Source organism: Elephantulus edwardii, unplaced genomic scaffold, assembly GCF_000299155.1.
Source record: "Elephantulus edwardii isolate Elephantulus edwardi_28Jun2011 unplaced genomic scaffold, EleEdw1.0 scaffold00022, whole genome shotgun sequence".
Taxonomy (NCBI): Eukaryota; Metazoa; Chordata; class Mammalia; order Macroscelidea; family Macroscelididae; genus Elephantulus; species Elephantulus edwardii.
This window is the reverse complement of record NW_006399772.1, coordinates 22152513-22177221: the sequence shown is the minus strand read 5'-3', so window position 1 is coordinate 22177221 and position 24709 is coordinate 22152513. Positions and strand designations below refer to the sequence as shown.

Sequence of the window (24709 nt, the reverse complement as noted above, 5' to 3'; positions counted from 1 at the left end):
ACCTTATCATTAACACACACACCCCATCCTCACCCCTGGATATTTTTAATATTCTGGATACTAGGGTTGGCAGCACAGGTCCTTACTATTACGCCACCAGAGCTAAATTGTCTTGGAGTCAGTTCTGACTCCGGGTCACCCTATAGGACAGGTAGATCTGCCCCATGGGATTCCCAATGTTATAAATCTCTTCTGTAAAAAAAAACACAAAACACCTAACGCTGCTTCTGCAAAGCACAGAAGCAGACTGCTACATCTTTCTCATACAGAACAGCTGGAAGGCTTGAAGTGCCAGCCTCTGAGTTAGCAGCATGAAGTCTCGACAGCACCAAGTCTCCTGCAAGGCTGTAAGTCTTTATGGAAGAAGACCCTCTCATCTTTTGCAGGGAGGTTGGTGGGTTCAAACAGCACCTGCAGAGCTTCTCTAAAAATGAAGCTATTAAATAGCGATGATAAAGTAAAGGCCTGGGTTTTGGAGTCACTTATTAACTCTTAACATCCCTTTGGCACTTTGATTTCCATGACAACATTAGCAATTAAAGTAGGCATTATTAATTCTGATTTTGCAAATGAAAAAGCCAAATCCAGAGGTCACAGAGGCAAAGCAAGGTGAGTTGATACACCTTCAAAGTAGGGCTTTCAGAGCCATTTAGAGCAGCAGTAGTAGTGTTATTCCCAGGATGCACATTGCTTCCAAAGGCAAGAAGTGCTGGCAATAGGAAGGGAGAAGCCAGCCCACCAAGCTGTTTTGTTAGTTTGGGTGATGCCAACTCAGCGCTAAGTTTAACCAAACAAAATCTTGCCCAATCATCTACCATTCTCACAATCTCTGCTGTGCTTAAAACCACAACTCTAGTCATTTTTTCAATCTGTCTAACTGAGAGTCTTCCTCCCTTTCAACAACCATCTACTTTTCCAAGTATGTTGTCCATAATTATTCAGGCATTGGACCCTGTTGATAACATATTCAAAGTATGTGACACACCAGCTACTTCGACCTCTGCCACCATGGAGAAAGGGAGTAAGCGAGAAAGGAGCCCACCTCACCTGCCACCCATGTCCTCCAGCTGCGCCTCCAAAGAGTTTAAGATGTTTGCCTGCGCCAGTCTCACCTGCACCCCAGCTCTGATACGAGCTGGATGAAGGGCTGCATGTAGACCAATTACTGCATCAGTGTTCTCGCGACCAGAAGCTAGAAGGACTCAGCAGTGTTGAGTGGGGCTCAGAACAGTGTGTCTCCACTAATTCAAAGGGAGTTTCAAACCAGTGCAATCAGCAGAGACATTGGTTGATACTGCTGCCAAATTTATTGGTGCAGGAGCTGCAGCAGTAAGAGTGGCTGGTGCTGGTGTTGGGACTGTCTTTGGCTGCCTCAGCATTGGCTGTGCCAGAAACCCTTCATTGAAGTGGCAGCTGTGCTCAGACGCTCTCCTGGGATTTGCCTTGTCTGAAGCTATGGTTCTCTTTTATTTGATGGTTGCTTTTTAAATTTTGTTTGCCATGTAAGTGAAATAACTGCTAGAGATATTGGCAGTCATATTAATTATGGAATTGGTAGAATTCTGTGTATCTTACTGTGACTCCTGAAATTGTAGTTGCGGTGTCGTGAAAATGTACATTTTTTCCAAAGTCATTTCATTAAAGGTGAAAACTTTAAAAAAAAAAAACACCAATAAAGTATGTGAGACAAAGTCTCACCATCCTTGCTTTTAGCAAACAGGCTGATTATACATTTTCTAAGATAACATTTTGTTCTTTTGGCAGTTAATGTTTACTTAGTACTCTTTGCCAATATCACAATTCAAAAGCATCCATCCTTCTTTGATATTCATTGTTCACTTTTCACATGTATAGAAAGTAACCGAAACTACCATGGCATAGGTCAGGTTCACATTAGTCTTTAAAATGCTTTGACATTTAAAGATAGTCACTTCCACTACTAATACTTTCCTAATCTAAAATGGGAACAAACTTCAAAGGAGGAGGCTGCCAGCCAACTTCACCCTCAGGTCCGTTTCCAATGACTCATCAACTGCTCTGTATCTGTGAGTCAGCAAAGGAGGGTCAGAGTTGTGTTTTGTAGTTTATCGATCAATGTCCTTAACTGACCATTCATCCCTATATGGTGAGCTGCACTGCTTGCCCAAATGTGGCACTTCATGGAGCATCAAGAAGAAAGCCAGGCAATCTCATCCTGTGTGATTTACAGCCTCTGAAAACTCACAGGGGACTCAGCCATGAGTTGGTTCCAACTCAAAGACAATGAGCTTGTGTGGATTCATCGCTATTCTCTATCAGACACATGACTATTCCTCCTGAACTCAGAGGTTTGAACCCAGATCGTTGAACTTTCACACATCTTATTAAATTGCCTTCAAAAGGAAAGAAGAAGTAAAGGAGGGTTTGAATGCTAAACCTTCAAGAGAAATGATGTTACACTGATTGGCTCCATCCCAAATTCACATATTCAAGCTTGGTTGGGCTCCCCAAAATTGTTCAGCAACTCTCTCCTCAATCTGCCTTTCCAATTCCTTAGATTATGTTTTCTAAACCTCAAGTGCCCAAAAACACCAGCCTTCCCATTCTCAAGAGATGACTATGATTTTCCTCTGTTTTATCTCCTCATATCCTCACAAAGGATCTTAGCCTGCTGTCATCAAGCCAGTTTGGACACAAGGTGGTCGGTCACAGGTATGTCAGAGGAGAATTGTGGTCTACAAGGGATTTCAGCAGCTGACTTTTCAGAAAGAGATCTCTAAGCACATCTACCTGCTTTGTACAGATGTTCATTCAATATCTGAAACTTACACAGTACCTCACTTCAAATTAACTTTGTATACCAACATAATGATAAGATTTAAAGTTTTTTAAAAGTTTCAAACTGGTGGCAAAAAAAAGGATATTATAACTCTTTTGACTCACAATAGCCATATTCTAAATACAATAATTTTAAAACCCTGACAAGTACAAAAAAATAAAACCTCTTTCACCTGACCCCCCACAAAAAATTGTGATAATATACCTTAAATGCCAAATACTGGCTTTAAAAATAAGTAGCGCATATTGTATGCATATCAATATAAAATAAATAGTGCAGAAAGTACTACTTGAGCAAATTCATCATCTCACACATGCCCTGTGCTCTGATTGTTGTTGTTGTTATTTAATGCCATCGAGTCGTAGACGACTCATAGCAACCCTATGAATGAACAGCCTGATCACTGTTCGTACAGAGTTTCCGGAGGCAAGCCATTTCGGAAGTGGATGCCTCTCCTGCTTCCAGGCTTAATTTAGTCGGGAAGCTCCAGCCAACACTGTCCACCATGGGTGCCCATTACCACGACTGGCATATCACAGTCACAGTGTTCAGCATCACAGCAACCACGAGTTACCTCTGTACAGCAACGTGCTCTGATTACATGTACATTTATCCTTAGAATACAAACAACTGTTTTTTAAGTTTTAAATCTTATATAATGGCTACCATAACATGCTTTTATCTGCTTTCTTTATGCTTAAAATTGTATGTATGATGTTTCGCCCCTACTGCATGTGTACAGCCTCATTTACTTGTTTAACACTCTGCATCATACGAATGAGCTCTGGTGGCTTAGTGGGTAGGTAGGGAGGTGCCCTGCTAACCCAAAGGTGACCAGCACGTCTCTGACAGTTTGAATCCACCAGTCGCTCCACAGAAGAAAAACGGGCAATATCCTCCTGCGTGATTTACAGTCTCTGAAAACCTGCTGGAGGATCAGCTAAGAGTTCGTTGTGGGTCTATGGCAATGAGAGAAAGAGAAGTCATATGAATGATCTGGTTATTTGCCCATTGCCCTACTTTGGGGTAAAATGGTTGTTGCCACATATACTAAATTGTTGCTTAGTTGCAATCTATTTTGGGGGGGGGCGGAGTAAGATCTGCATTAATCTAACTGAGCTACTTGTATTATAGAGCGGTATTGTTGTAGTCTTGTTCAAACCAATGAGGACATTGCACCTAGCATTTGAACAACAGTTGCCTTTTAATGAAGATATTTGTAATACTCTCTGGGTGGGCACATATGCACTGGGAGGAAAAAGAAGGTATCTTTTTGGTAGAGAACTATCTAATAATATCATCTGCAAACAACAAATTCATATCAACATCACCACAATACAGAACGGTTATGACTCAAGGACAAAATCACCACCGTAACAACTCCCTCTTGTACGGTTCTCACTAATCTGTCTTAAGCAGCATGTCCTTCTAATATTTACAATGGAACCATTTACAGGTATCACCTGATTTTTTATTCAGAAGAGGAAAACAATGGTAACTGATACCTAGACTAATCTATGAAGGACAGTCCTTTGGGAAAAAAAAAAAAACCAACCACCAAACAAACCAAATACACACCTAGGATAATCAGGAGAAGCATATTATGGGATTCTTGATATATGAATGCCTGTGCATGTAAATGCTTTCTCTGCTACATCTATTTCCAGAGTCACAGAAATTTTCCAAATGGCCATCATGTGAAATCGCACAAGCAAACTGAGTCTTGGATATGATGCAGAGGAATATATTTTTATTGGAATATATCACAAAATCATTTTATTGCTTTTTATCAGATACAATTCAAGATGGAATTCACTTAATGGTTCTACCTTAGATAGCAGATAAAGCCTGATACCAAGCTGTAAGGCAATGTGACAGTAAATAAACTTAAACTTGAGTTTGTACCCCAGGACACTACCCATGCCCTGTATCATCATAAGTATTTCATTTAACTGGAAAAAAAACTGAGTTTATCTGCTCACTGGTAACCTGACATGGGAGGTTCTCTCCAGTGTTAACATCTTTGATTTTATGCTCTGAGGGTGGGGATCTCCATACCAGAGACAAGCAATTCTTGATCCTTATACTGGCTCACATCTAGCCACTACTAAGGAAGTTCCTACTCAGAGGAGGTGGGTATGAACTGTGTGGATTCTGAAGACCATATAGGAAGAGGGAATCAGGTTAGAAAAGTTCAAGGAATTGCATTTGTAGAGGAAATAACCTTGGCTCTCAATTTAGTTCAGCTTCCCAAACTAAAATTAGGAATCCTGAAAATAATTCATTGGGAAAACTGGTTGCTTTTGAGATGTTATAGAGTATTGCAGGTCAGAGCTCAATGTCAAATGTCACTATAGATGCATTTAAATCCTTGACCTAGTGGCAAGAAGCTGTCCTGCAATCCTGAAGGCAAGCTATTTGAATACACCAGCTGCTCCATGGGAGAAAGATGGGCAATCTTCTCCTGAGCAATTAACTGGCTCTGAAAAAATCATAAGACTGAGAGGGTACAGCCAACACAGTACCGGAAATAACAGAAAAACATGAAAATGCAATCCAGAATATTAAGGCCAAAATGGCAGAAGTGTCCAACATGCTGGTAGGACAAAAAGTAAAACTGAAGTGATGTAACAGAGAGTGTAACCAGTGAGCTGGAAGACAAGAGCCTCACTAAAACCCTACTTGAAGAAAAATAAGAGATGAGACATAAAGAAAATGAAGAAAACATTAGAATTATGGGGGATGACATCAAACGGAATAACATATGCATGACTGGAATTCCAGAACACAGGAGGAAAATCACTGAGAAGATTGCGGAAGAAGTATTAGAAGAAAACTTCCCAGGTATTTTGAAGAATGGGGAAATGCAAGAAGCACAGAAAACACCAAATAGACTAAAACCAAACAGAAAAACACCAAGACATAGCATAATCAGATTCTCCAAATTAAAGATAAGGATAGAATTCCAAAAGCAATGTGAGAAAAACAGAGTTACCTACAAAAAGGAAACAATTAGATTAAGTTCTGATTTCTCAGCAGAAACCTTGTGAGCTATAAGGCAATGGGATGCCATATACATATGATTACCTACATAAAAAGTTCAAGTAAATAAAGGATTCAAGAAATCAAAACTCAAACTCATTGCTATTGAGTCAGAACCAACTCATACTTGACCCTCCAGTAGATTTTTAGAGGCTATAATCTGATGGGGGGAGATTGCCAATTTTTCTGCTATAGAGTAGCTAGTGCATTTGACAGCACAACTCCCTATCCACTAGGCAAACAGAGCTCTATAGACTAAGAAAATATGCACCAAGCATAAAAATGAATAAGATACTTAGTCTGTTCATAAAGATAATATAAAAGATACCTTATAGTACTCACTATATATTTATATATATGCCTATATATATTTCACCAAATATATTTTAAAACCATTTCTGAAGCATGAAGTCTCAAATAAATGTAGAATTAGATATGATCAAAGAAGAAAAACCTAACATTCTAAGATTATATTCTCTGCCAAATTGTTTTGTCAAATCAACACAGTCCTCACCAAAATCCCAAGAGCATTTACAAAATTTTTTTCAACACCATGACAGCAAAAATTGCCTATCTTTAGGATTGCAATAATTTAAATGCCAGACAAAAACTAGCAATTAATATACACTCAGCAAGTATTTGTTGAATCCAAGGAGAAAGAATTTTGAAATCGTTTTGGAAAAAAAAATGGCTAATTAAAATATGAGGAATAATGCGTGAGAGAGTTTATATTACTGGGTAATAAATCATAACATAAGGTCATAATAATATCTGCCATGACAGAGAAATGCATTTATCTGAAAGGTCCAGGAACAGGTCCAAGAATATACAATAATTTAATATGTAATAAAATGTGGCATTTTAATTAGTGGAGGAGGAATGAATTATGCAATAAGTGATTCTGGAGAGACTTGATATTAGTTTTATCAAAAAATTTGCTTTCTAGTTCACACATAAGCATCTATACATTTCAAATAGATTTTAAGTGAAAGATAGGAAATAATAAATATACAGAGAAATACTTATTCAATACCTTGGAATTAAGTTTTCTAGAAAAATATGATGCCAAAATAGAAAACATAGAGAAAAGGGATTATTAGATTTGACAATAAAAAAAATTTAAACTTCTGACTTCTTAAAACATTAACAAAAACAAGAAAAAAATTGAAAGATAAATAATAGAGAGGGGGGGAAATATTCTCTCATATATCATTTTTTAAAAGACAAAGATGACAGAAAGAAAAAAATTAGAGAAAGAATGTGGAAAGGCAAAGGATAAATACATGTATTACATTATATCTATGAGTCAGGATCTGCCAATGGCTTTTAAAATATTTTCAAAAGTAGATTGCTGTGTTTGTTTCCAAATGGTGAGTTCAAGCTTTCACATTTTGGTTGGTAGCTGATCACTTGAACCACAGTATCACTTGGTCTCTATATGTGTGCATGTATGTGCACAGCTAACACATAAAAATTGTTTGAATACACTAGGAATCAAAATAACATTTATAAAATTAATCAACTTTTCACTTACTAACTTGGAAACATTTTGAAAATTAGAATAACCCCTTTAAAATGTGGATTTAAGTTTTCTACCTTAGAATCAAGATTGTAAATCCTACATTTTTCCTGAAAAGGTAATTTGAATGTCTAAGATTTAGTTTTTATAAGGATGTGTAAGGAAGGGCTATTGACAATAGAGAGAAGTTGGAGACGATCTACATATTCAAGAATGAGGAACAGATTAAATAAATTATGCTTATACTATAGCCAGATGATTCATTTAAATTATCATACAGAAAAACATCTTGTGGCGTGGAGAGGCATTCACAATACAGTAATTAAACTATGTACTAAATTAATAATATATTAGGTAATGATTCCCTCCTCCCTTTATATGTTCTCATTAGAGGAAGGAAACAGAAGGATTAATTTCAAATTATCAGTGATTATTTAATTATGTTCATGATCAGAAAAAATTTTCAAAGAATAACAAAAATTAATGTACAAATGGCCTATATCTTAATGCAAAGAGTATATGTGTAAGTTTAATATTCACCTTTTGACAAAGTAAATATTAATGACTATTAGTTTATATTTTTATATAGTAGAATCTAATGGTAATTTCTGGCTAATACTAAGGGCTGGAGGAAAATTATTTCTATATTCTGAATAGAAAATAATGCCTATTCACACCTAACTCACTGAGGAATTATTCAGGAGGCTTATTTTTAAGTATTTCCTTTATTTTGTTACAATTATGTGTATTTTTTTACAATACAAAAAGAGAACAAAAACCAAATTCTGACTATATTATTATAATACCTGTTTGTCTTTGAATTGTACTGTTAGGTTTAGTACCTAATTAAAAATTCTTTGCTTTGGGTATTTACCTCTTCATATTTACTGATTCATTGACTATAACCTGAAAAGTCTTCACTAGTATTATAAACTATACTCTCCATATTTTCAAAGAAAGAACTTCTGGATTCGCGGAGGTAGTAGAACTAAGAGGTTTGTCCAGAAAACACAATAATGCAATCTGTGGTAAAATATTACTTTGAATTTCTGAAGTAATATTTAGAATCTAGGCATAATTTTAAAACATTAGCACAATATTGTATGGCTTTATAATAACCAATGTTTTAAGCTTGTTCATATGTAGAGAAAGAATAAATACAAACAATGAGTATTTGTGCATTTATGTAGGCATACAATTTAAAGATACTAATAATAGCTCATGTTTATGAAAGATTTGCTGTACCCCGGAATCTATTCTACCTGCTCAACTCTTTATTACAAAAATTCTATACAAATATGCTTTTCCTATTGTGACCACTCTACAACAAAGGAATTGAGACAAAGATAGTACAAATAAGTTACATGTTAGTAAGGAAAGCCAGGATTCAAACCAGATAAGTAGGCTCCAAAGTTCCTATAAAGTGAAACTGTAATATAATTCAATTGTCTCTCAGTTGTTCATCAATTCAAGAACTGGGATTAGTTCAACATTAACTTGCCAAATCAAGTTATAAATTAACATCCTCAGCATTTAAGATAATCATATTTTTTCTAGGTCCCATACAAGGAGGCATTGTGACTCAATAGCCAAGTTCTAGGTTGTTGGCTGAAAAAATTGGCATCAAACCCCATCTAGCCACTTTCTGTAAGAAAGACCTGGAGGTCTCCTTTGGTAGAAATTACAGCCAAGAAAATCTTAGAAGGCTATTCTATCCCCTCATTGCACTGATGGAGTTGCTGTGAATCATGATAGACTCATTTGCTAGTAACAACAACAGACTCCACATTATGTAATTTAAAAGATGGAAGGAATCATAGAAACTTTATAATGTACTACAGTGCCTTTAATTATAAACAAAAATGAGACCCAGATAAGATTTTTTTATTTGCCCAAGATCAGGTGTATAGCACCAATTCACAAACATACCCCAGGAGACTTAAGGAAAAATAAATGTTGGACCTTTTGGGAGACACCTACTTGAGTGTGTCACATATGTTTTACATTTATTCACCACCTAGTTTATTAGTCACTGCAGGATACTGGTTAGGTACAAGAACCAAAGCTGTTCCAGTTCCTATCAAGGAACTAAAGAACTAGGTCATGATCATAAGGGCAAGTTAACAGTCAATTAATTACTCATCTACAAATTTTGTTTCAAAATCTCACATAGAAGAATGGGCAATGCATTTTCCCCTTAGACAAAATACTCTATTGAACATGCTGCTGGGTTTCTAATTTGATCTTCAAAAGCTCATTTAATCACAAAATGTTGTGGAAGCATCAATTCTGCTGTAATGTGGTGACTGTTATTGTGTACCATAGAATCTGTTCCAACTCTGAGAGATCCTTCAGGTCACAGTAGAATGACCCCATTGGATTTTCAAGGCTGAAAATCTTTACAGAAACTGACTGGCTTATATTTCTCCCAAGGATCAGCCGTTGGATTCCCACCATGGAGCTTACAGTTAGCAATCCAACATTTAATCCGCTGTATCACAAGAGCTCTTTCTGTTCTAATCATACCTGGAAAAACCTAACCAACTGGTATAAACATGTTTAAGAAACATGTCACATATTATTTGCTGTACTTTTCTTGGAACAGAAACCACAGTCTCTCTTAGCTATACTTTATCTGTGGCCAAGTCACCTCCTGTCTATTTCCCCACACTGGTCTAAAAGCAAAAAGGTGATAGAAAGTTTATGTCCCTAAACTTCTTGGAGGTTTAATGATTAAATGTAGCGTGGCCCAAACTATACTAGTGTGTACCTAAATTTGACAGTGGAAATATGCCCAGAACTGCCTAGGAATCCAGCGTATTTTTGAGTCTGTGGTTGTTGTAAATTTCTTATCATAATAGATGTATTATGGCAGTCATATTCTCTCAGCAATCTGCCTACAGAACTCTCAACTTGGCTCTTGTCAGACTATCCTTAATTGACTCTCATGCTCAGTTTTTCAAGAGCTAGATTCTCTTCTCTGCCTGGAATCTGAAGTGCTGAAGACCATGTTGTATCTCGCTGCTGAGTAAGAAGAAGAAAAAACAAACAAACAAACAAAAAACAAGTACATAATTAATAGTGAGAGGCCATAGCTAATATGATTTAATATTGCAGAGACAAGCTCCTTCATCACTTCATTTCCATCTTTCTTTTCATGATCAACAGCATATTTTACAGTACTCTTCCCATCAGTACTAGAACCAACCAAATAGTCTTCACACCACAATTATTCTGATTTGAGGAGCTAAGAATGCAGAAGACACTATCAAAGCATACATACCCAACAGAGAATTAGCACTAATTTCAAGAAACCTTGAAATTCAGCTCATATTCAGTTCAGTTCAGTTAATATCATTTAAAAATTGCCAAGGTAACAAGCACAGAATAAAGACTGCTCAAAAAGAGTACAATAACTGAGACAATGAATTGGTAGTTATTGTTGTGTGCCATTCAGTATGTTACAACTCATAGTGAAACCATCTGACAGAGTAGAACTGTTCATTGTTATTGTTGCTACAATTCATAGGGACCCTATGACCAACCAACAGCTCTGAACCTTGCCCCCTTCTGAGCCAACTTCATCATCTTCTATACTCCTGACTCAAGTCCTATAGTCACTAGGTCAATCCATCTCATCCAAAGTATTCCCCTCCTGCACTGGCCTTGCATCCTTCCAAGCATGATGTCCTGCTTCAAGTACTAGTTGCATTTGACAACTTGCCCAAAGTAGATGAGAAGGAGCTTCAAAATTCTTGCCTCCTGTCTCTCCAAATAAATTTGATAATTTCCCTTTCAATCTCCTTGAAAAATGAATTTGGTATCTAGTTTGGGATTTCATTGAACATGTAGATTGCTTTTGGTAGAATTGTCATTTTGATCATATTTAGTCTTCCTATCCATGCACAGGGCCCATTTTTCCAATTTCTTTAAGTCTATTATTGTGTCTTTCAGAAATGCTCTGTAGTTTTCTTTGTTTAGGTCTTTTGCATCTCTAGTTAGGTTCACTCCCAAGTATCCCAATTTGTGGTTGGCTATTGTAAATGGTATTGCTTTATTTCCTTCTCTGAGTTCTCTTTGTTACTGTAGAGAAATCCAATTGATTTTTCGGTATTGATCTTATATCCTGCCACTCTACTAAACTGGCCTATTAACTCTAAAGGATTTTTTTTGTCAAGTCTTTGGAGTTTATTGTGTACACTCTGATATCATCTGCATATAGCAACAATTTAACCATTTCTTTGGCAGTCTGGATGTCTTTTATTTCCTTCTCTTGTCATATTGCCCTAGCAAGCACTTCCAATATAATATTGAAAAGAAGTGGTGACCACTGGGTCCATATGACCCAGCTATTCCACCCCTTGGGATATACCCTGAGACTATGAGAACTGAGGCACAAACTGAGATTTGTATACCAATGGCCATAGCAGCATTATTAACCATCACAAGAACATGGAAAAAGCCCAAATGTCCAACCACAAATGAATGGATTGAGAAATTATGGTACATTCACACAATAGAGTACTATGTAGCATGCAGGAACAATAATTTTGCAAATTATTACCTAACTTGGGAAGGACTGGAGAGCATTATGCTGAGTGAACTAACTCAGTCCCACAAGGATAAATATTGGGTAAGACCGCTGTTGTAGAATGAGTCTAAGGATCCAGGAGGGGTGGGAGAAGCTGGAAGCAGAGAGATGTGGATTTGCAGAGGGAGAGGGGTGTTAATCATTGGGTTGTACAATTTAGTGGGTGGGGCAGTGAGAAAAATTGAAAGAATTTGTTCAAATTTGTATTCGGGTTTTGTAAATAAACTAGTAGAAAAAAAAATAAAATGGTGACAATTGGGGGGAAAAAAATCTTTGTCTCCAAGGAACAACCTGCTTTCACCCTCTCCAAGACAGACTCACTTGTTCTCTTGGTAGTTCGTGATATGTTCAGTACTCTTCGCCAGCACCACAACTCAAAGGCATCAATTCCTCTTCTGTCATCCTTATTCATTGTCCAGTTCTCAGTAGTATAATAAGCAATTGAGAAGACAATGGTTTGGATCAGGTACACTTTAGGTTTTAGACTGAAATTGTTGCTCTTTAGCTCTCTGGAGAGGTCCCTGACATCAGACTTTCCCAAAGGAACTCATCTTTTGATTTCCTGACTGCTAGAGCCAAGAGTATTGATTGTGGACCTGAGCAAGATCAACAACCTCAAATGATGCTGCTAATTAGCCCAGTGGTGAGAATCTTTGTTTTCTTGACACTTTAGATGTAATCCATATTGAAGACGGCAGTCCTACTTGCTGTGCATCTGAAAGTTGGACAATGATTAGGAATGTCAGAAGAATAATCAATGTCTCTGAGTTGTGCTAGAGAAGTGTATTGAACATACCATGGACTGTCAAAAGAACAAACAGGTCTGTCCTGGAGAGGGTGAAAGCAGGTTGATCCTTGTAGGCAAGGATTGTGATGCTTGATCTCACATACTTTGGGCATATTGACAGGAGGGACAAGTAATTGGAAAAGGACATCATGCTCAGAAAGGGAGAGGGTCAGTGCAGGAGAGGAAGACCCTAGATGAGATTAATTGACAAAGTGATTGTGGCAACGGTGACAGATGTGTCAGAGACAGTGAGATTGGCTCAAAACAGGGTAGGGCTCAGAACTACTGTTCATAGGGCCACTATGAGCCATGTCAACTCGATGGCACATAACAACAACAAGAACAATACTTAATCACACTCCTTTTCTAGCTTCCCTCAGTAAAAAAGAGCCTGTCTCTGCAAAAGGAAGCAGTGTATGATGAGAAAGAAAAAGACAAGGAAAAATTCCAAGTCCCATCATACTTTTGACCTAATTTTTATTCAAAGTGTAATTTCATAGAATTAAATCATTATTTAGAATGTTACATTTTACATGATATGGAAAGAGTAAATTTTATTTCTATATATTTGACTCAAATATAGAATAGTTACTAATAAACATATTTTGTAAAATTAAATCAATAAAGCTGGAAGCTACAGGCAAATTTGTTTTCCAACGCTCAAGTTTTTTTGTTAAAAAAAAAAACAAAAAAAAAAGTCATCTGGAATAAGAGATGCACTTCAAAGTGGACTGGGGAGGGGGAGGAAAAGGAAGGAAAAGTCTGTAACAATGAAAGAAAACCCAACCTCTCTGTAAACCTTTGCTAAAATCACAATTTAAAAAATTTTTTAAATCATCTCATAAATACCTTGAAAGTTAATTCAGTCTTGTACCAACAAAGCTATATTAATTCTCATAATATTGAAGGTGCATATAGAGTTAGAGATAGAGATAAAAGATAGAGAGAGTCATTAAAATAGAGATAAGAGATGGTGATAAAGATAGAGGTAGATAGGTATAGAGACAGAATTGTTGCTGTTGCTATATGCTTTGGAATCAACTATGACTCACAGGTTAAGAACAACAGCTCTTAACCTTTCCTTATCCTATGCCATCTGAACGATCTCTACCACATATGAACCAATTATTACAGTCACTCTATCAATGCATCTCATTGAAAGTCTTCCTCTTTTATGCTGACCTTCCACCTTTCCAAGCATGACATCTTATCTCTGCACCTTACAACAGGCCCAAAGTATGTAAGGCAGAGTTTTATCATCCTTGCCTCCAAGGAGCATATTGGTTTCACTTGCTTCAAGATTGGTTTTCTTGGCAGTACATGAGATATTCAATACTCTTCTCCAACAACTCAAAGGCATTGATTCCTCTTCAGTCATTCTTAGTTGCTGTCCAATTTTCAGATCTATATCAAGTAATAGTAAAGATCCAATGCCTGGATCAAGGACATCTCAGTCTTTAAACTGAAGTGTAAAATGACACCATTGCTCTTTAGTACTCTGGAGAAGCCCCTGACAGCAGATTTTTCCCAATACAACTCATCTTTTGTTTCTTACCTCCTGGTACCAAGTTGATTGTGGATCCAATTGAGATGAAACCATTGACAAATCCTTGATAAATAGATGAGAGGGGGAGAGAGAGATGTGGAGCTCTGGTGCATCATGCTCCTAATCCAAAGGTGGTACCTCTCTAAACGTCCTGGAGGGTCAAGTCCAGCTTGAGAACAAGATATGGTTTGGGGTTCATAAATACAGGTGTTGCTGTTCAAATAATTATTTGAGAATTATTCAATCTGTATACTGAGCAAATTATTCAAGAAGCTAGACTCTTTGAAAAAAAATGTGGCATCAGGCTTGAAGGGAAACTTATCACTAATCTTCATCATGCAGATGATACAACCTTGCTTGCTGAAAGTCAAGGAGACTTGAAATATTTGCTGCAGAAGATCAGAGACTACAGCCTTCAAAGTGGATTGCATCTCAATGTCAAGAAGACAATAATTATCACCACTGGACTAATCGATGGGTAACATCATGATTGTTGTTGCTGTTGTGTACCACAGAGTTGGAACTAACCCACAGCTGACTCTCTTGTGGGTTTTCAGAGGCAGTTAATTGCACAGGATAAGATTACTCATTTTTCTTCGGTGGAGCAATAATTCTCACTACTGTACTATTTGATGGGCAACCTCATGATAGATGGAGAAAATACTGAAATTATTAACAACTGCATCTTACTTCAATCCACAATCGATACACTTAGTACTAGTAGTAGTCAGGAGATCAAGAGATGTATTGCACTGGGAAAGTCTGCAGTAAAGGACCTTTCCAAATTACTGAGTAGCAATGGTGTTAGTTTGAGGATCGAGGTGTTCCTGATTCAGGCCATAGTCTTTCCAATCACTTGCTATGCATCTGAGAGCTAGACAATGAATAAGGATGACAGAAGAAGAATTAATGCCTTTGAGTTGTGGTATTGGGGAATAATATTGAATAGCTCGTGGGCTTCCAAAAGAATATACTTATACGTCTTGGAAAAGGGGTAGCCAGGGTCCTCCTTGGAAGCAAAAATGATAAAGCTTTGTCTCACATACTTTGGGCATGTTGCTAGGAGATGATATTCCTTGGTGAGGGACATCATGCTTGGCAAGGTTGGAGAGACTATGAAAAGAGGAAGACCCACACAGTGACTACAACAATGGGCCCAGAGATTATAAGGGTGACAAAGGACAGAATAGGGTTCAGATTTGTTGTTCATAGGGTTGTTAGTAGTCATAATCGATTCAATAACTCACAACAACAACAACAGCTACATATAGGTATACATAACATAACCAGGAAACACTGTACAATTTAAAATCAGGAAAACTCCGCATCAAGATTGCATCCTTTCTCCGCATCTATTAGTTCTGAGAAAATAATTTGAGAAGTTGGACTATGTGAACAAGAAAGTGGCATGAGGATCTAAGAAAGACTTATCAACAACTTGTATCGTGCAGATGATGGTAAAAAGTGAAGACAATTTGAAGTACATAGTTCAGAAGATCAAAGACTACAGTGTTCAATATGAGTTACATCTCAATATCAAGAAAACAGAAATCCTTACCACTAGACCAATAAGCAACATCATGAAAGATGTAGAAAAAAGACTGAACTTGTCAACAAATTTATTTTACTTGAATACAAAATCAACATCCTTAATAGCAATAGTTAAGAAATAAAAAGACATATTGCAATGGGGAGATCTTTTTCATTTTCCAATGTTCTAAAAAGCAAGAATATTAGTTGAAAGACTAATATGCACCTGATTCAAGGCTGGCTTCCAATTCATCTAAAAGTTGGACAATGAATAAGGAAGACTGAGGAAGAATTGATAACATTGCATTGTGGTGTTGGACAAGACTGGATCTCTCATGGACTGCCAAAAGAACAAACAAATGTCTTTGAAGGAAGTACAACCAGAATGTTCCTCATAGACAAGGATAGTGAACCTTCATCTCACTTACTTAGGGCATATTTTCAGAAGGAACTAGTCCTTAGACTGAGATATGATGCAGGGAATGTAGAGGGTCATTGAAAGAGAGAAAGACCTTCAATGACATGGATTGACATGGTGACTACTCCAGCGGAATTGAGTATAAGAAATTGTAAGCACTGTGTAGGATATTCAGACCTATTATTCAGAGAGTTGCTGTGAGTCTTAGTTGACTTGACAGCACCTACCAGCACTACTGTATAGGTACCCACACACATGCATTCATGCACACACAACTTGAAAGAGAGACTTGGCCATTATTATTTCAAAAGTTGTAAAAATTTTTCTAGATTATCAGGAGTATTTTTAAATATTCTGTATATACCTAATTGTAGTTACCTTTATCAAGATAAAATAATTTTCTTTTTCCTGGTGTACAATTTCTCTAAATAATGCAATTTCTTTTTTTTTCAGGAGACACTATGGTATAGCTAACTCCCAAAGACATGATGAGTAATGTAAACACAATGCTAGTCAATCTGCATAGTGGTTAACATCTCAATGCAAAAATCCCCTGCAGTCTTTCTTTGAAACTAGTATAAATTTTCAACTTGTCACTCACTTTAAATATTACCGCTGGGACTCAAAACAATGCTCTGGTGTTACAGAAAATAAAAGATCAGGGTCTCATTTGACAATAATTGGGGAATGTTCCAGACTACATTTAACCATCTGGGGTTTTTACTAGAGAACCATCTTCACTCACCAAAAGTCAGTAGAATGAGAAAAAAAAAATATTGCAAGAATACTTAGCTGTCGAATTTTAAAATTTTCCTTGAAATGATGTAGCTTCAAGCTATAATTTAAAAAATATTATAGCAATTCTTATTTGTAATTGAATGAACTTGACCTAATTCCTCATCTGATACTATCTCCTGATATTCTCGTGTTAAAAACAGAAAAATGGAGGCATTGATAATCTTATATACAAGGAAGATAACGTGATTTTGAATGATAACATAAAATAATTCTTTTAAATAATCGATTTATCTTACTGAACCCATTTTAAACTGTGTGCTGTCATCTCTGTTCCAGGACATATTATTTCCAAAGTATATTCAACAAGAGTTTTAGGTAGTTTGTTAACGTTTGGATTTTACGTGTACGTTTTACTTTTACACCACTACTTGACTGTCAGTTTGTCTCACTGTCATGGTATGAGTGTTGCTGTGATGGTCAAAGCTCTGCCACTGGTATTTCAAATACCTTCAGGGTCACCTGTGGCAGATATGTTTCAGTGGAATTTCCAGACTAGGAAGCAGTTCTGTTCATTTCTGAAATACTATGTCCTTAAAAGCCCTATGAACAACACCAGAACACTGTTTGTTTTGTATAGTTTTGGAAGATTAGACTCTCATGTTGAAAGTCACTTTAAAACATGGTGACTGTAATGATGGGTTTAGGCACAGCTGAGATTGTGTGGACAGGGCTGGATCAGGCAGAATGACCTTCAATTGTACATCAGGTCATGGAAGTCACAACCAACTCGACAGCATCAACAACAGCCTAACATAAGAACACCCTGTGTTTTTTAGGCCATCAAGTTGATTTTAATAGTGACCCAACAGGAAAAAGAACTGTCCCACAAGATTTCCAAAGCTCTACTATTTAGGGAGCCAATTACCAGTTCTTTCTACTATAGGGTGTCTGGTGAGTTCAAAGCAGCAGCATTTTCGTTACAGGCTGAATTCTCAAACATTATGCCACCATGGCTCCTTCTAGGTTGTCCTAGTTCCTCTTGAATAATTAAAAAACCATATAAATATTACATCCATAACCAGTTTGCAAACAAGATTCTTACCCCTAAGTATAACAAGATTCCATAGAACATAAATCTCCAGAAAAAGCACCGCCGAAGGGCATTGATGAGTTTGGGATTTTTCTTTGATGCCAACTCTCTGTCCCATTCTCTGCAAAAGAAAGAAAAAAAAGCGAACCAGTCAGTTTTATGTGAAAATATTTGAGTAGTTCTATTGACCTTAACATAGTTTAATTCATGCAAGTATATCCAAGGAGATGAACTCAAGTGGTTAAAGAGATAGAGCCTTCTGGAGACTCTCCAATACCAAGTGCTGAGTCACATATTTGGCAGAATTCAATTGCCCTGCCATATATTATCCTGCAGGGAGTCGGCTCCATGGAAAAGCCACTCTGCATGCAGTCAAAGTGTCAACTTCTTAATAACAATGCAAAGGGTAGACCCAGTGTGACATGTAAATACATATTGTTCTAATTAAAACAAGTAGAAAAAATAAGCTGATAATCACACTAACATTTTTCCTTCCCTTCTTGACCTTTATCTGGTTTGAAATATAGATTTTATAAAACTTAATGGTCACATCAAAAACAAGATAAAGTCAGATGGATTACTCTGTAACTTTAGGCTAGAGAAGCTGATTATGTTCCTCTCTAAATTAGAAATATGAAGTAAATAGAAAATTTTATTTTCAACTACTAAAACCCTTTCAATGATACATAACAACAACAAACAAGAAAGTTGTTTATTAGAAGAAAAAAATTTTAAAAAATGAGAACAAGATCAAATTACACATTGTCTTCTAAGAATAAGAATTTATCTGAAAACTCTGGCTGAAATAAACACTTGTTTTCTTACGAAGCCTACAGGCTCATCAGCTGATTCTATTTAAGCCACTGCTCTCTGGTTTGTTTTGTGTGTTTTGTTTTGTTTTGTTTTGTTTTGTTTTGTTTTGTTTTGTATGCTCTCTGTTATGGAAGATCTACTCCTCTTTTTCCAGTGGAATAAAATGCCCATTAATGTCACCATCATCTCACTTTTTTTATCTCACTTTTTAAAGTTTGCGTAGATGCAAATTTTATAAACTTCCAGGGATAACTATAGAGTCGAATAAAAGCTTTCGTTTTACCAGTGGCTTTCATTCCTATTCCTATGACACTCCCATAGCAGACACTGTTCCAAAGGAAGAAACTATACCTAGCATTTAAAGGCAGGTTTCGCAATCTCAGTGCCTGGACCTAGGCTTTCCCTAGAAACAACATGGTTGGCTGCCAATCAAAAAGTTGAGGATTCGAGTTCAAAGACAGTTGTCTTGGTGGGTGGAAATTCCTGGTAAATAGACTTCAACCACGTGAGTCATTGAAAGTCTCATGACACACACTTCAACTGTGATGTACATGAGGTCGCCATCAGTTGGAATCAACAGCAACTGATTATCAGGCTTAGCTCTGGTAGTTTAGTGCCAAGGGAGTGCACTACCAACACAGAGGTATGTGATTCAAATCCACCAGCTGCTCCACAGGAGAAAGATCAGTAACCTCCTGTGCCTGTGAAAGCTGCTGGAGAGGCAGCTATAGGTTGGTTCCCAATCAGTGTTGTGCAGTAACATCCCCTCTCTTTACCTGCCTCCTTCACTCTTCCTCACTACACACCATCTCCTCTCTCTCATACACAAACACACACACATACACACAAAACTTGCTTTCAGTTTATTCATATTATAAAAAGATGCCAAGTCTGGAGGCAAATTCATCCTCTCCTTTGAAGCAAGATTGAGCATATTGGTAAACCAGGAAAAAACAGTGGTATATTAACTTTTTTTAAAAAGTGCTAGGATGGGGGAAAAGTGGTCCACATTGACATCAAGTAGGAAGATATCATTATACTTGATAGTACAAAGGGGACTGTGATGTTAGATCTCTAAAAAAAATGGCTTTTCTATCCATGTCTTAATCCCTCTTGTCTCCAGCATCTTTAACTGTGAACATGTGGTTCAGTTCACAGTTGATTAGGGCCTTCAACATTATCAACAGCTGTGAGACCAAGAGAAGAGAAAGAGCTAAAGAGAATGAGGAGAGATCGCTGTGAGGCACAGCCTGACAGAACTCTGGAGATAAAACCAGAGTTAAAGGCCTTGCTTCTGGATGACTGAAGGAAGAGCTGACTTGGGATTGCTATGAGACAAGGGTTGCTGGATAATTGAGAAAGCCCAAAGGCTTCTCGAATTTTTGTGCTGGACTAAATCTAGGTACTTACCCTAGGGAACCTCCTTCACCCTTCACAACCTGATTCCCTAATTAAATCTACAACTTTTGCAACAAATATCAGATGTGGCAATTAATGGAAGCAAGTGAACAGTATGGAGGGCCATGTCTTACCAAGGGTTCAGTTTTCTACACTGGATGTTATTGATGGAAATAGCTCTCCTTTGTTTAGTTAGTGCAAGTCAGACTCAGCCATCCCTCATTATTCTTGCTTCTTTTACAATTTAAACAATTTTGTTTTAGGGACATGGCAGATTTCAGAAAGTTGATATAGAAATGAAATGTGATGAAGTGGAGAGACGAGCAAGGCATAAAAATGTTGGCTATGAAAGAAAAAAGTAAAATAATAAGAAGAAAGGATGAGGGGAAAGCAAGGATAGAGTAGAACTAGAACAACATGTAGCCTGAGGGAAAGAGTTTGCAACAAGAGTAAGTGCTCTACAGCTGCGTACCAAGTCCAGTGAGAATTCCAAACACCAGGAGCTAACACATGAAGGAAGACACTCTATATTTAAGTATCTCTTATTTGACTTGTAATTATGATCTGGGTGTGTGGAGGAATTAGCCCCATTGCTACAAGCTGAATCTGGTGACTACCATGCATATCATCTATGTGGTGGACTATCACATGTCATGTATGTGGGAAGCAGCAGAGGACATCTGCCACAAGCACTTATTTGAGGTCCTGGTCACTTCCTAAGGCACCACCTGTTATAAATGGGTATGCCACTCTTTCAGTCAATTCTAAGTACTTTTCTAAGAAAAGTTAGCAACAAGGTGAAAAGAAGAGAGAGAAAAAAATAAGGGCAGGGTTTATGGCATAAGCTCATATTATATTGCTGAATTAAAACAAATTAGGTATACTTTTAAATTAGTGGGACACTAAGAAATCTGAGAAGGAATGACAATATTATGTAGAGGCGAATAATCCAACAAAAAATTCATGTGTAGGTCCTCTGTATCAGCTACAAATAAAAATACAGACTGGATATATAGTTTTCGATACACCTATCTGTATTCTGATTAATTTTTCTTTTATCATCTTTTCAGGACTTAGAAATTCAACATCTCCTATATAATTTGAATTCATTTATATCTATAATGATTTATGTTTACTATATTTTCTCAGAAATATAGGTTTGTACATACTGTTAGCCATTTTACATTTGATCATTCATTCAAAAATTTATTATAGCTAATGTCAGGTAAATCTTTCCAAAAGCAGAGAGTACCAGAGGAATGTCTATCTGTGTTTCATTGACTATGCAAAGGCCTTTGACGGTGTAGATCACAGTGAACTGTGGTTGACTCTGAGAAGAATGGGAATCCCAGAACACTTGATTGTGCTAATGTGAAACCTATACTTGGACCAGGAGGCAGTCATCAGAACAGAGGAAACACTGGTACCAGCAGCCAGAAATTAAAAGATGAATTGCGTTGGAAAAGTCTGCTGTCAGGGACCTCTCCAAAGTACTGAAGGGCAACGATGTCAGTCTGGAGATTAAGGTGCGCTTGATAAAGGTCATGGTCTTTGCAATTACTTGCTGTGCATCAAAAAGCTGTACAATGACTAGAGATGATTGAAGGAGACTTAATGCCTTTGAGCTGTGGTGCTGGAGAAGAGTATTAAATATACCATGGACTGCAGGGAGAACAAAAAAGTTCATCCTGGAGAGAGGGTGAAGCTGGACTGATCCTTGGAAGCAAGGATTCTGAAGCTTCGTCTGACATACATTGGACATGCTGCAAGGTGGGATCAGTTCTTGGAGAGGGACATCATGCTTGGGAGAGTGGAAGGACAGCGTAAGAGAGGAAGACCCTCGATGAGGTGGACTGATTTAGTTACAGGGGTAATCGGGATGGGTGTGTCAGAGACAGTGAGGTTGGCACACGATAGAGGAGGGTTTAAGGCTGTTGTACATAGGGTGGCTATGAGTCACAGCAGACTCGACAGCACATAACAACTACAGGCCAGGCTTTTGGACACATTAGAATTTAATGAAACAAAAGCAAATACAAAAAGATCACTGTCTTCACAGTACATGAACACAGCAAAAGCTCAGCATTAGCATTAGCAAGTACTCATCTTCTATACTTAATACTCTATTGGGCATGTAACAGTTGCACTAAAATAAGAAACTTTTTCTTTCCTTCATATGCAATAGTCATTAGTATAAGATTTCCCAAGAAGTAGATTTATCTTCATACATTAGGATTTTAGAAGTAACATAAAATCATTTACTAAGGAATTAAGATGTCCTATTTTTAAAAACAAGATTGTAAGAACCAAAGTCTCTGTAAATTTCCAATAAAATTAATAATAATAAAATAATTTTAAAAAACCATAATGAATAAAAATGATTGTATGAAACTCAATGTGAAAGTAAAATAGTGTGAAAGATAATGTATAGGAACTTTGTATACAAACAAAAGTAAAACAAAATTTTTTTTAAAAATACCATGTATAATAAAAATGGAAGACTTACTCTAAATGCTAAGACTATAATTTAATTCAATAAAATAAATATTTCAATTACTATAATATCTGACAGTTTAAGTGGAGAAATTTAGAAACTAACAATTACACAATTTTCCCAACTACATTTAAGAAATTAAATGATTTACAAAATAAAAAAAAATTATATCATCTAATCTGGCTCAGTGGCACTGCCCACCTGAAGGCATGCAGTGTGAATCCATCAGCTGCTCTGTAGAAGAAAGATGGGCAGTGCCCTCCTGTGCAATTACTGGCCTCCCAAAACCCGCTGGAGGGTCAGCTTTGAGGCAGCTGTGACTTGGTGGAACATAACAACATGTTAACTAGTGAGCTCTGGTGGCATTGTCCTTGGGAATTGTACTGTTAATCCAAAAGCCACATCACTCTGGAAAGGCAAATGAAACAGGAGCTCTGTGGGAGAAAGACAGGCAGGCCATCTCTCCTCTTGGGCTTTACTGCCTCCGAATAACAATGAAAGAGTTTTTCTTTTACTTTTTAAAGAGTGAATTGAGAAGAAGGGGTGGGCAGGGAGAAAAGTGCAACAATGAATGAATGGTAACTGTAAGTCTCTGTAAACTTTCATTCAAATTAATAATTAGAAAAACTAAAACCCAATGGAAGATTATGTACAAGTTGGTTCCATCTTGACAGCAACTGAGCTGCTGCATTAAGCTGAAGTGTTAAGGAGCCCAACAGTGTAATGTGACAGACTGCTAACCATAGGTGAGAAGTTCAAATCTACCTTGGATATTGAGGGAGAAAGATACGGCAGTCTCTTCTCATAAAGGTTTACAGCACTTTTATATTCTAGTGAAGGGTCACTCGGGCTCAAAAATAGTGCCTGAATTCATTCCCTTTCTATTCCTGAAATAATTAAGCATATAAATGTCTCTCTGTAATTAACAGTGGCCATATTCATACCTTTCCAGCTTTTCTGAGAGATTGTCAGCAGAGTCACCCGAGGGAATTTGGTATAAGTCTGATAATTCCAGGCGTTGTCTGTACCCTTTCCTCAAAATTGGTCTGGTCCAGCTAAAATAGAGAGAGGAAGGCAGAATTAAATATTTACCTAATTTGGCTCCCAACATAAACGAGGAGTATAAGACCATTCAAATCTTCTGGCACGTAGAAAGATGATGGCGAAGACGCAAACATGAAAATAAAATAAATTGACACACATCAATACTTGAGTTTAACATCTCAAGAGGTGTTGATATAAAATATCAACACCTCTAAACAAATGGGACTCTCAAATTGTCAGAGGGATCAAGGAGAGTGCTATAATCCTTCCCAGGGTTTTGTTTTGTTTTTTTTTAACTGCTAAAAAATCTATTAAAAAATTATCAAAAAGAAACCATATGCTTTGCATTTACAGCGTATTGCTAAGGAGTTGTGCTGCCAGCCCAACGGTATATGGTTCAAATCCATAAGACGTTTCTGCAACAGACAGAGATCTCCTTCCAAGTGATTTATGGCCTCTGAAAACCCACTACAGGGTCAGCTATGAGTCAGGATGGACTTGATGGTATATAACAGCCAAAACAACATTTCTTTAAATACATCTTCGAATGATATGAATACAAATATGCAATCAAGAAAGACTTATATAATTGTAGCAAATACTTAGACTAGCATGTGGTATTCGGCAATGAGCTATTTAGTGAATGAAATTACTGTGCTTGAAGAGCATTTATGGTTATTTGTATTATTTAACTATCATGTTTGAAAAATTTAGTTGAAGGTTGAGGTCAAAAACAATGACAGACACATAGATCAATGGAATAGAATTGAGAATCCAGAGATCAACCCATCTATCTATGGTCAACTGATTTTTGACAAGGAGATGAAATCAGTGAAGTGGGGAAACGACAGCCTTTTTAACAAATGGTGTTGGCAAAATTG

General features: G+C 37.0%; 1 protein-coding gene and 1 pseudogene across 1 annotated transcript in view; one reads left to right on the top strand and one right to left on the bottom strand.

The window, feature by feature from the left end:
* The window catches only part of CFTR (cystic fibrosis transmembrane conductance regulator (ATP-binding cassette sub-family C, member 7)), a 177326-nt gene extending 153431 nt beyond the window's left edge, over positions 1–23895 (bottom strand). The window contains exons 1-2 of the mRNA XM_006882697.1: positions 23729–23895; positions 18092–18200 (exon numbers count right to left, since the gene is read on the bottom strand). Of these exons, the coding sequence (XP_006882759.1) occupies positions 18092–18200; positions 23729–23895 (276 nt within the window). The remainder of the gene's footprint in view (positions 1–18091; positions 18201–23728) is intronic.
* On the top strand, positions 1090–1506 carry LOC102846054 (annotated as a pseudogene).
* Positions 23896–24709: the final 814 nt, after the last annotated feature.